The 13,022-nt window shown below is 38.5% G+C and overlaps 1 protein-coding gene across 1 annotated transcript in view; it reads left to right on the forward strand.

The window, feature by feature from the left end:
* The first annotated feature begins 2,397 nt into the window (after positions 1-2,397).
* LOC140344363 (ficolin-1-like) overlaps positions 2,398-13,022 on the forward strand; it is a 37,403-nt gene continuing 26,778 nt past the window's right edge. Inside the window, exons 1-3 of the mRNA XM_072431485.1 lie at positions 2,398-2,545; positions 4,701-4,814; positions 6,578-6,622. Coding sequence (XP_072287586.1) covers positions 2,446-2,545; positions 4,701-4,814; positions 6,578-6,622 — 259 coding nt within the window. The 5' untranslated portion in view covers positions 2,398-2,445. The remainder of the gene's footprint in view (positions 2,546-4,700; positions 4,815-6,577; positions 6,623-13,022) is intronic.

Genomic DNA, 13,022 nt, shown 5'->3' on the forward strand with positions numbered 1-13,022 from the left:
ATGGACTGTAGATGCGCATAGAACAAGGAGCAGGTGTGTGCTAATTTTTTGCTATGACCTCACTATTGACAGAGCCTAACATAGCCTCCTAAATCGTGCAGCTGCAAACAGCTCTCTGTGACTTGGACTGGGAGACAATATTTTAACTTTTTTAAATATATTAAGTAGCAAACAGATCATAACTGAGCATGTAGGCCCCTAAAAGATGTCTCTTGGTTGGTAACTGGGGATAAAGAAAAGGCGGATTTACTAAACTCTTTTTTTTAGCTCTGTGTACACAAAGGAAATGGCAGAGCTTGGGTGCAAATTCATATTAGCAATGTCACTGCCACAACAGATCATAATGGCTAAAAATTGATATGATTGAGAAACAGTTGTGCAAAAATAAGATGACAAGGCACCAGGACATGATGGATTACATCCACGTGTCCTTAAAGATCCATTGTTTCTAATTTTTAGAGACTCTTTAATCACTGGCATGGTACCAATAGATTGGCGTAAGGCCAATGTGGTTCCTATCTTTAAAAAGAGAGCAAAGTCATTATCAGGTAACCACAGACCCGTTAGTTTAACATCCATAGTTGGAAAGGTCCTAGAGAGTTTTATAAAGAACCACATAGAGGAGTTTCTGCTAGAAAATAATAATATAAGTGATAGTCAGCATGGCTTCAAGAAAGCCAGAAGTTGTCAAACAAATTTACTCTTTTTTATAAGGAAGTAAGTAAACAGAGTGACAGTGGACAAGCAGTTGATATCGCGTACTTGGACTTTGCTAAAGCATTTGACACTGTACCCCACAGACGGGTAATATGCAGGTTAGGGGCAATAGGTGAAAAGTCAATCTGTAAATGAACAGAGAACTGGCCTAAAGATCGCATCCAGAGAGTAGTGAATAATGATTCCTACTCTGGATGGTCTAAGGTTATGGTGGTGTACCCCAGGGTTCAGTGTTTGGACCTTTACCGTTTAACATCTTTATAAATAATATAGAGTTTGGGATTAAAAAGACCATTTCTATGTTCGCAGATGACACCAAACTATGTAATGGAATTAAGTCCATACAGGATGTCAATCTACAAGCAGACCTGGATGTACTGTTTGATTGGGCAGCCAAGTGGTAAATGACATTTAATATAGATTAATGTAAAGTTATGCACTGGGGGGCTAACAACATGCATGCTTCATACTGTCTAGGGGGAATACATTTGGGACGTCAGAAATGGAAAAGGATCTGGGGGTTCTGGTAGATCATAGACTTAATAACATCATGCAATTCCAAGCTGCAATACCAAAAGCTAGCAAAGTATTTTATTGTTTTAAAAGAAGAATAGGCTGCAGAGATGGAGACATAATCCTGCCCCTGTACAAAGCATTGGTCAGACCACATCTGGAATATGTCGTCCAGTTTTGGGCACCAGTTCACAAAAAGGACATTCTTGAATAGGAGAGAGTGCAGAGAAGGGTAACTAAACTAATTAAAGGAATGGAGGAGCTCAGCTATGAGGAGAGATTAGCTGACTAAATCTATTCTCCCTTTAGAAGAGACGTTTAGGGGGATATGATCACCCTGTATCAAAATATAAATGGTCCATATAAAGAACTTTCTTCCCAAATATTCACCTTGAGATCATTACAAATAACAAGAGGGCACTCTTTGCGTCTGGAGGAAAAGGGGTTTAAGCTCCGGATAAGGAAGGGATTCTTCACCGTAAACTCTGTGAAAATGTGGAATCGGCTCCCTCAGGAAGTAGTTTCAGCAACTAGTATAGATTACTTTAGGAAAAAGCTGGATGTTTTTCTAGAAGCACAGAAAATAACTGGGTATTAAAGCTCTAAAGTAAAAATAACAGTGACTGTTGATCCAGGGAACATCCGATTGCCTCATGGAATCAGGAAGGAATTTTTTTCCCCTTTTGTGGCAAATTGTACCAGGGTTTTTTTTTTGCCTTTTTTCTGGACCAACTATGTCCATAGGGTTTTATATCTGGGATAAGTTTATTTCACTTGTGGTTGAACTTGATGGATATATGTCTTTTTTTCAACCTGACCTACTATGTAGCTATGAAATATTATGGGGCCTCAGAGGACTTCTTGGTCTGGCACTGCCTTGATAAAGGGTCCCCCTGAGACCCTCAAATGCTGGAATTATGTGGTAGAACACTAGCAAAATCTTTTCTCTAAATGACGGTGTTGCCTTCTTAAATGTTTAAAAATTAGCCTAATCCTTTAAAATTGTGAAATGAATTCTGAAATAACTGTGTGGTAATCATTAAGAATGCATAGCTTTCCTCCCTGATAGAACAAATATACTGTACAGTGATTGTTTACTAGACCTTCACCTATGAAATTACGGGAAACTGGAATAGGTAAATATTGAGACACTCTCATTGTGTTCATACTAAGATTAGGAATTAAGAGCTGTGTGTTTTAGTAACCAAAAGACAGATGGTATTCATGAAGGTAATGTCGCTGTGGGTTTTCTGCGCTATTACCGCACTCTGTTCAGTGCAGACCTTGGGTCAGAGTGAAGTTGAGGAATGTCCTCGTAAGTAGACTACAGATATCAAAAAATTATCCAAATCTGTTTATAATCCATGAACTGAAATGTTTCCTTAATTTTTTAAATTATAAATGTTTGAATGGTATTGTGAGTATTGAGATTATGTGTAATTGTTCAAATCTGTAATCTTTCTCAATCAACACCTTGGGTTTCTTCATACCAGTTACTAACTAAATAGTTCTGAAACATTTATCATATATGTATGTATGTATGTGTGTGTGTGTGTATATATATATATATATATATATATATATATATATATATATATATATTCTTTGTTATATTCTAGTGTTCAAATCATTTACAGTTGATGCATACTTATTATTACCAAGCCACAAATCCAGACAGCCGATAGAAAGAAATATTTTATAAAAAGCAAGGCATTTATTCCTCATTTGGGATAAACAGTGCAGCCAAAAAAGTTTATTATCTTATGTCCCTAACTTTTCCAAAGATACCATGGTATGTAAGGCTTGATTGACTGCTAAATTCGAATGTCTGCAAAGTGTAAAACAAATGAAATAAATTTTGAATTACTGTCTCCATAATTTTAGGGTATAAACCAGTGGTGCTGGATGGATATTTAGATAGAGCTCTTCTGTATATTTAGGCAAAATCAACGCTTTACACCAGTAGATTTTTTTTGGACAACTTTATATGTAAGAAAGAGAAAGGAGGATGTGATAGTGCACAAATATTGGGTAAGAATAACCCTGGTTCCCTGATAAGGATAGTGCCAATCCCATATACTCATATAAAAGATGTGGGACTGTGTTTTTTTTTTTTTTGAGGCAAATAAACAATTTGTATTCAGTGATCAACTCTCAAAGAATACATACAATAGGAGCATAACATTGTAGGAAGTCCACTGTAGTTAGGTCCATAAATATTTGGACAGAGACAACTTTTTTCTAATTTTGGTTTTGTACATTACCACAAATAATTTCAAATGAAATAACTCACATGCAGTTGAACTGCAGACTTCAGCTTTAACTCAGTGGGTTGAACAAAAAGATTGTATAAATATGTGTGGTACTAAAGCCTTTTTTAACACAATCACTTCATTTCAGGGTCCCAAAAGTAATTGTACAAATTATAAAGCTGAAAATAAAATGTTCATTTCTAATACATGGTTGAAAATCATTTGCTGGCAATGAGTAGCCTGTAGTCTTGAACTCATGGATGTCACCAGATGCTGGGTTTCCTCCTTTTTAATGCTCTACCAGGCCTTTACTGCAGCGACTTTCAGTTGCTGTTTGTTTGTGGGTCCTTCTGTCCAAAGTTTAGTCTTCAACAAGTGAAATGCATGCTCAATTGGGTTCAGATCAGGTGACTGACTTGGCCATTCAAGAATATTCCACTTCTTTGTTTTATTAAACTCCTGGGTTGCTTTGGCTGTATGGTTTGGGTTATTGTCCATCTGTATTATGAAACGCCTTTCAATCAATTTAACTGCATTTAGCTGGATTTGAGCAGACAGTATGTCTCTGAACACCTCAGAATTCATTCGGCTGCTTCTGTCCTGTGTCACATCATGGATAAACACTAGTGTCCCAGTGCCACTGGCAGCCATGCATGCCCAAGCCATCACACTGCCTCCACCGTTTTTGAGCAAAGTCCAATCTAGCCTTTCTATTCTTGAAGCTTATGAGTGGCTTGCACCTTACAGTGCACCCTCTGTGTTCACTTTCATGTAGTCTTCTCTTTATGGTAGACTTGGATATCGATATCCAAGTCAACAAAGGCAACTTCACTGTTTAAAAATTCTTTATTTAAGGTTTTCAACATTTCAAAGAAATAACAATAACTTATATATTTATAACAACTCCACTGTTTAAATCTCCAAATTTTTTGGTTAAAATAGTGGGAATTATTGAAATTATCCTTTCCAGAATAGCAAACATTTTCTGAATAATGCCATGTTTTACCTGGCAGGATTGTAAGTGAGCACCCTACTTATATAAATTGCCATAAAACCTTTTCAGAAACCAACACACCTAAATGCAGATATAAATTATTTATGTTATTGGGTCTGGTCCTTATATACCAGAGAAATAAATATTTCACAGATATACTTTATTAGTAATTTCACATTAACATGCCATATTTTAACTTTTTAATTTTTATTTTTTTATCTTAGAGGTGAAAATCCTTGAAGTTGGAGATTCTAATGGGCTGACCATTCTACAAGGATGTCCAGGAGCTCCTGGGGCACAGGGTCCTCCCGGACTACCAGGAGTGCAAGGCGAGAGAGGTATTCCATACCTAGTCTTTCATTTAAATTAATATTTTTCTGCAGTAATAAAGCAGGTATAGAAGCCTAGGCAAATATAACAATTTAAGTTAGGATTGTGAAATTAGCTTGTCAAACTACTATTATTTTTGTGCTGTAGAATAAAAAGATATAGAAAAGCAGTTTCTCCATGGGAGGATAACTTTGGGGTTTAAGTGGCAGACGTAACTGACTTAGGGCCCCTGTTGGGTGAGGACGATCTGAGGTCTTATGCAGCAGCACACTTTGCACCTCTCTTTGTTTCCTTCTCTTGGGGTTTATTTAAAAAAGCAATGAATCTCACATTCAAGAAACATTCAATGTCTGTGACTGATTCTCTACCAGATAATGAAAGGTAAATGTTCGATTTAGGGATAAGCCTCTGGCATTCTCGCAAAAATTTCCTCGAACTTCCAATGAGTCTGTGAAATTTTGGCGAATCGATTTTGCGAAATCATCAGAAAGTCAAGAAAATCATTACCAGCACTGGAGGGTAATTAACCTCTAGTGCCCCGGTATCGCAGTGGATTCTCAGGGCTGCATTTATTGTTGCAGCCCTGGGAATCCTCCTGTTTGCGATCCCCGGCACGAGAGGTAATTAACCTCCAGTGCCCAGGGACCACAGTGGAACTTCAGATGAACTCTCAATATAGTTTTTCTATTGAGAGTTCATCTGCATTTCAGTTCCCACTGTGGGAACTGCACTGCAGATGAAATCCCAATGGAGAAACACCATTGAGAGTTCACCTGCAGTCACAGCTGATTGAAGGCCTGACTCCTCCTCACGTGCCTCCTCCAATCAGCTGTGACCGCAAAGTTGTACTTATCAGCCCGGTGACCATGGGAACTGAACTGCAGATAAACTCTCAATGGAGAAACTCCATTAGGAGTTCATCTGCAGTTCCACTGCAAACCCCAGGCACTATAGGTTAATTAACTTCTAGTGTCCCGGGACCGTAGTGGATTTTCAGGGCTGAATGAATGAATGCAGCCCTGGGAATCCTCCTGTTTGCTAGCCCCGGGCACTAGAGGTTTATTAACCTCAAATGCCCCGAGATAGCAGTGGAAATCCTGTGTGCAATACCCGGCACTAGAGGTTAAATGGGGACAAGTCTCCCCATTCAAAACCTCTAGTGCTCTCTGATTGGCTGAGGAAAGCTTTCCTCAGCCAATCAGAGCACTAGAGTCCAATCAGAGTACCCATTTAACCTCTAGTGCCGGGGATCACACACTAAGCTGGTCAGTGACAGCAGCCGGCGCTGCATTCATTGATCAGCACAGCCCGTAATTTTTTTTATTATTATTATTTTTTTTTTCATTCTTTTAATTGGATCTCGTTTGCCAAATTTACACCGGCCGTTCTCGCTTACAATTACGGTAAGCGAGAACGGCCGAATTCGACAGGAAATCGAGTTTTAAAAACTTGCTCGCTCATCCCTAGTTAGATTCACTGATATAAAAACAAACACACTTGTCTTCTATTGCTGGTACAAGCCTGTTTCCATTCTAGGAATAAAACCATTTAGGTACGAACAATGACAAACAAAAGAAGCTATACTGGAACTTTTGAAGTGGAGAAAGGCACTAGAGCATCTTAAATTTTTAATTCTTCAACAAACTTCCATTTGCTAAAGTAGGCTTTAATGAATACATTACTTTTTTAAAAGTAGGGTATTTTATGTCAGCTTTGTCAGGGAGAATTTAGGATAATTTATTTTAATCTGATATTTTTTTCAATCCAAAAGGATTTCCTGGTGTGCCTGGAAGTAGAGGAGCACAAGGAGAGAAAGGTAAAATAAATTTTAAACACTTACTTTTTATGCAAGTTGTACAGATCATTTCAAGAATCATGAAAGTATAAAGTAGGACCGATACTGGACTGCTCAACATGGCCTTTTAAATAGAAAAATATACCTGTTTTTTACAGTAAATAATCCACATGTAATTATACACATTTTTATATCATTTATTATTTTCATTCAAAAAATATACATTTATTTTTTTTCCAAAAAAAAAGCTTTTATGAAATAAAAACATTAATTTCAAACAGTATGGTAAAAACAGAGAAAATATTATTAAACAACAGGATATACATATACAAATAACATGAGTAGCTAATATAGAGTAAGTATGTAAGCCAAGTAAAACACATTATAAAAACTTGAGATTTAAAATAAATAGAAAAGAAAAAAACAGAGAGAAGGTTGTGAAATCAAAATGCATCGATAAACTGTTCTGCCTACCAAACAGACCTATTGAAAAGTAAAAGTAAAATGTATTTTTTCTTAAATTGTTCAAATAGACGTTCGATTCCATCATGTTATCAAAATAATGTATGGGATTATTTCTGAATGTAGGAATATGTGATAAGGGTAAGTAAGATTTAAAAAGAGAAGAAAGAGAGAAGGATGGGATTCCCCTGTCGGACTAGACTTATATTGCCTTCCATGGCAAAGGGTTTGAAATTTTGGAGAATCACGAAAGTTCCACAAGCATGCTCAAGTAGTGTAGTAGCTGACCATATTGTCTCGGGAGGAGTGAATAAGTTCCTCCATTTCTGCTAACCGGTTTATTTGCATCAACCAGTCCTTCACAGTGGGAATTGTATTCAATTTCCAAAATCTTGGGATCAAAAATTCATCAGAGTTTCAGGTGTGGAACAGAAGAGTTTTCTTGTATTTGTGTGGTGGGCTGTGAGTAAGATGTATCAAAATTTGTGCCAGAAAAATAGGGGTTAGCTCTCCTGTGATCCTTGGAATCAAGTCCAAGATCTTAGGCCAGAAGCATTGAATACATGGACAATTCCACCACATATGTAGAAATGTGCCTTCTTCTGCTCCACATCTCCAACAGCCGCCATTATAGTTGGGAGACTGTTTGTGTAGAGTGTGTGGTACGCTACACCATTGTGCATGTATTTTAAAATTATTCTCCTGAATGTTTACGTTTTGTGATCCTTTACCTGTTAATACATTGATGTCTTTCTATTCCTCATCTGTAAAAGTCAGGTTTAGATCTGATTACCACTGTTTACAGAAACAATCTGAAAAGCTTTCAGGAGGATTGGAGTGGATGCCATATATAGCTGTATGTCTGAGTGGGCCTGTGGCTACAGACAGTTTCTGGAAGGGGGTGAGCTGTCTAGAGCATTGCTCTTTCATCGGAGGAAGATAGAAAATGTCCTAATTGTAAGTAGGTACACCAAGGTATTGGGGCTCTGCCAATAGTGATTGTCTGGAACAAAACTTCCCCCTTCAGATAAACCTGGTGGAAATGCCGGGTTGGACCAGACTGGGGTAAGTGGGCTTGTTACTGATGATATTTTACATGTATGGACTACTGTTAAAAATATCTTCAGTGAAGTACCTATAAAGGGGTGGGCTAAAAGTCTTGCGTGCAAATTTCTTCTCTAAAAGCCATGGGGTTAAGCCCAAAGGAGCTGTTAAGTAAATTTGTTCTAGGGAGATCCAATCTTTTGATTGTGAGTTATCCTGCCAATCAATTATCCTGGTGAGGTGACAGGCCCAATAGTACCTGCAGACATCCGGGAGTCCTATTACTCTTTGGTGTTTTGATTCTGCTAGAAGAAAGAATGCAATTCTTGGAGGTTTTTGACCCCAAAAGAAGGCCTGGGAAATTGTAGATAGGGATCTAAAAAATGAATATCTGGTATATAGATCAGTATTGTTTTGCATTAAGTACAAGAGTCCCAGGTAAGATATTCATTTTAAGGATGGCGGCTCTCCCAAACCATGAAAAAGCCAATTTATCCAGTTTTTTTCAAATCTGCAGAGATCCTGGTTTGGGGAGGGACAATAGAGTGAAGAGCTCTGGTTTGGATGTGGCCAATTGAATTCTTTTTCCAAAGAATTGGGAACATTGTGTCGCAATCTGTATCAACCTGTGAGGGAAGTGAGATGTTTAGGGTGGAGGATTTTGAGTAGGTAATTCTGAAAAATGAGAGAGACTGGAATGCATCCAATATCAGTAGAAGTGCTGGTAGAGATGATTTGGAGTTTGTCACAAAGTTACACAGTTACAGTTAAGTTTGGTTGAAAAAAAAGATAAGTCCATCAAATTCAACCACCAGGGAAATAAACATATGCCAGATAAAAAACCCTATAAGACATAGGTGGTCCAGAGGAAGGCAAAAAAACTCCTGGTACAACTTGCTTCAACAGGAGAAAAAATTCCTTCCTGATTCCATTAGGCAATTGGATGTTCCCTGGATCAAAAGTCTCTATTATCTTTACCTAGAAAGGCATCCAACTTTTTCCTCAAGCAATCCATAGTAGTTGCTGAAACTACTTCCTGAGGGGGCCGATTCGACATTTTCACAGACCTTACAGTGAAGAATTCCTTCCTTATCCGGAGCTTAAACTTCTTTTCTTCCAGACGCTAAGAGTGCCCTCTTGTTCTTTGTAATGATCACAAATTGAATAATTGGGAAGAGATTTCTGTTTGGACCATATATATATTTATACAGGGTGATCATATCCCCCTTAAACGTCTCTTCTCAAGGGATAATAGATCCAGTTCCACTAATATCCCCTCATAGCTGAGCTCCTCCATTCCTTTTATTATTTAGTTGCCCTTCTCTGCACTCCCTCCAATTGCATAATGTCCTTTTTGTGAACTGGTGCCCAAAACTGGACTGCATATTCCAGATATGGTGTGACCAATGCTTTGTACAGGGGCAGGATTATGTCTCCATCTCTGCAGTCTATTGCTCTTTTAATACAAGAAAGTACTTCACTAGCTTTAGATATTGCAGCTTGGCATTGGATGCTGTTATTACGTCTATGAAGAACCCCCAGATCTTTTTCCATTTCCAACTCCCCCAAATGTATTCCCCCTAGACAGTATGAAGCATGCATGTTGTTACCGACCAAGTGCATAACTTTACATTTATCTATATTAAATGTCAAATATCCAATCAAACAGTACATTCAGGTCTGCTTGTAAATTATAGACATCCTGTATGGACATAATTCCATTACATAGTTTGGTGTCATCTGCAAACACAGTAATGGTACTTTTAATCCCCAGCTCTATATCATTTTTAAAGATGTTAAACAGTAAAGGTCCCAACACTGAACCCTGGGGTACACCACTAAAAACCTTAGACCAGAGGTTGGCCTTTTGGCCAGATACGGCCTAGCCAGTAGTCCGTTCCGACCTAACTCCCCCCTGATCAATTGGCCTAAACCCGGCTGGCAGGGGTCGGCAACCCGCGGCTCCTGGACCGTCTTGGTATGCCTCCCATTCCTATTTCCTGTGGCCGACATTAACACTTCCGCCGCCGGGGTAAGTAGGGGAGGGATTTCTCTTCAGGGGTGTTCCTGGTGGGGGTGGAGCCATCAGCGCGGGACTCGAGAGAAAGTCCAGCCTACTGTGCCTTCTTGGCCTCCTGAAATGGCCTAGTAGACAAACAAGACCCCTGCCTTAGACCATTCAGAGTATGAATCATTAATCACTACTCTCAGGATGCAATCTTTAAGCCAGTTCTCTATCCATTTATGGATTGACTTTTCTAAACCTATCGAGCCTAACTTGCATATCAACCCACTGTGGGGTACGGTGTCAAATGCTTTAGCAAAGTCCAAGTACACTATATCAACTGCTATTCCACTGTCCACCTGTTTACTTACTTCATCATAAAAAATTGTTTGACAACTTCGGTCTTTCTTGAAGTCATGCTGACTATCAATTATAATATTATTTTCTAGCAGAAACTCCTCTATGTGGTTCTTTATCAAACTTTCTAGGACCTTTCCAACTATGGACATTGAACTAACCAGTCTGCACTTAGCTGGTAATGACTTTGCTCCCTTTTTAAAGATAGGAAGTACATTGGCCTTACGCCAGTTCATGGGTACCATGCCAGTGACTAAAGACTCTCAAAAGTAGAAATAATGGCTTTGAAATAACTGAGCTCAGCTCTTTGAGGACATGTGGATGTAATCCATCGGTCCTGGTGCTTTGTCCGCCTTAATTTTGCCCAACTGTTTCTTAATTATATCAATTTTGAGCCATTGTGACTCATTTAAGGCAGTGACATTGCTATTATAAATTTGCACTTAAGCTCCGCCATTTTTCTTTGTGTACACAGAGCTAAAAAAAGTGTTTAGTAAATCTGCCTTTTCTTTATCCCCTGTTACCATAGATTTTATTTTATTTTTTGCTTGGTATACAACCTTTTTTCTAGAACTTCTATGGGTAAAAACACAGAGCACTACCCTTATTTACCTTTCTCGAGACAAAGCCACAACTGTCCTTGAGCGTCAGTACGCCAGTTACTATCATTCAGTGAACAACCCACGCTATAACTCTTTGAATTACGTAACATCTTCTCCTTCTCAGCACCATCCTAGTAGGCATGCAACTCTTCTCAGACTGGTAAAGTAAGGTTAAATTTTTATTTATTTCATTTAATTGCTTTTGTATTTATGTATTTTAGTATTAAGCAGTGTTTAATATTATATAAATTTTGTAGTTTGACTTAAAGGTGATCCTTCATTTTTATATTTTTGGAATGTCTTTTCTTGTTCTTAATGGCTTTTTTAACATCAACTGTAAACCACATTTTAATTTCAACCTCTTCAATTAAAACATAGGTTTTATTTTAAACCTCTTTAATTTCAATTTATTATCTATTGGAATATATTTTTCAGTGTGCTTGTGTAGAACAGACTTGAAACATTCCCGTTTCTGTGTTCTTTGAGGACAATATTGTCTCCCAGTCCAAGTCACAGAGAGCCGCCCTTAATAATGGAAAATTTTCTCTCTTAAAATCTAATGTTTTTATCTTTCCTGTTTACAACTTATATTAAATGTAATCATATAATGGTCACTGCTACCCAGATTCTCTTTTATATGCACATTTGTTATAAGCTCTGCATTGTTAGGTCCAGGAGAGTAGTTGGGGTTTCTATAAACTATACCATAAAATTATCTTGTAATTAATTGAAAAATTTTCTCGCTCTTGCTGTTCCTGTAATGCCATTACAGGACTCCAGTCAGGGTAGTTGAAATCTTCCATGATTAAAACACTTCCATTTTTTGCTGCTTTTTCCATTAGTGCTAGTATTTGATTCTCTATTTCTTCCTTAGCACTGGGGGGCCTATAGCGGACTCCAATAATTAATTGTGTATTATGCATCCCCACATTTAACGCCACCCACAATGCCTAAACCTCATCCCTTGTTCCATCCGCAATTTCTTCTTTCACATTCACTTTCAGATCACTTCTCACATACGGACAGACACCACCACCCTTTCGTTTGACTCTTTATGAAAGAGAGTATACCCAGGAATATTGACAGCCTAGTCATGTGAAGAACAAAGCCAGGATTCAGCAATGCCAAATAAGTCATATTGCTCTTCACTCATTAAGGCTTCCAACTCCCCTATATTGTTTGTCAGACTTCTAGCATTTGTGAACAGGCTCTTTAAATATTGCTGCATTTACCAGCATTGTTAGCTTAATCCTTTTGTTTTTTTTAGTACAAATAGTACTGCACAATCCAATGTTTGTTTGTAACATAGGAAGCTCCATACATTTATCCATATTCCCCCCCCCCCAACTATCCCCAATCCCCCCCTCAACTAGTGGCTGACCCCTGACTAAACTTTCTGCCACCTTTTTTTTACTGTCCCACCCCCCTCCCCTCTGTCCTAGTTTAAATATCCCTCCACCATTCCCCTAAATCTTTCCCCTAGCACAGCAGACCCCCTTTTATTTAGGTGCAAACCATCTCTGGCATACAAGTTGTACCCCAATGAAAAGTCAGCCCAGTGCTCTTTGAACCCAAACCCTTCCCTTTTGCACCAAGACTTAAGCCATGCGTTTAGCTCCCTCTGCCTATCCTTTTTTGCTCAATCACAGGCAATATTCTGATGAACATAACCTTGAAGGTGCTTTCCTTAAACTTGAAACCTAGTACTTTAATCCACCTAGCGGTATTCCCGAGTCACACTCCGGGTACCTAAAAACATAATAAAAACCCACTTACCTTGCGTTCCCCGTCGTCCTGCTGGTCCCCGCAGGTCCTGGGGACCCTTCATCCTCCTCCGATCTTCACCCATGAAGTGCAGAGACGATCTCCTGGGTTTCCCGGTGACATCAGTGCATGCATCGGTGCGGGCTGAAGGATCGGCCAGAAATTTAAATAATTTTGTATTGGATTC

Source organism: Pyxicephalus adspersus, chromosome Z (assembly GCF_032062135.1).
Source record: "Pyxicephalus adspersus chromosome Z, UCB_Pads_2.0, whole genome shotgun sequence".
NCBI classification, from domain to species: Eukaryota; Metazoa; Chordata; class Amphibia; order Anura; family Pyxicephalidae; genus Pyxicephalus; species Pyxicephalus adspersus.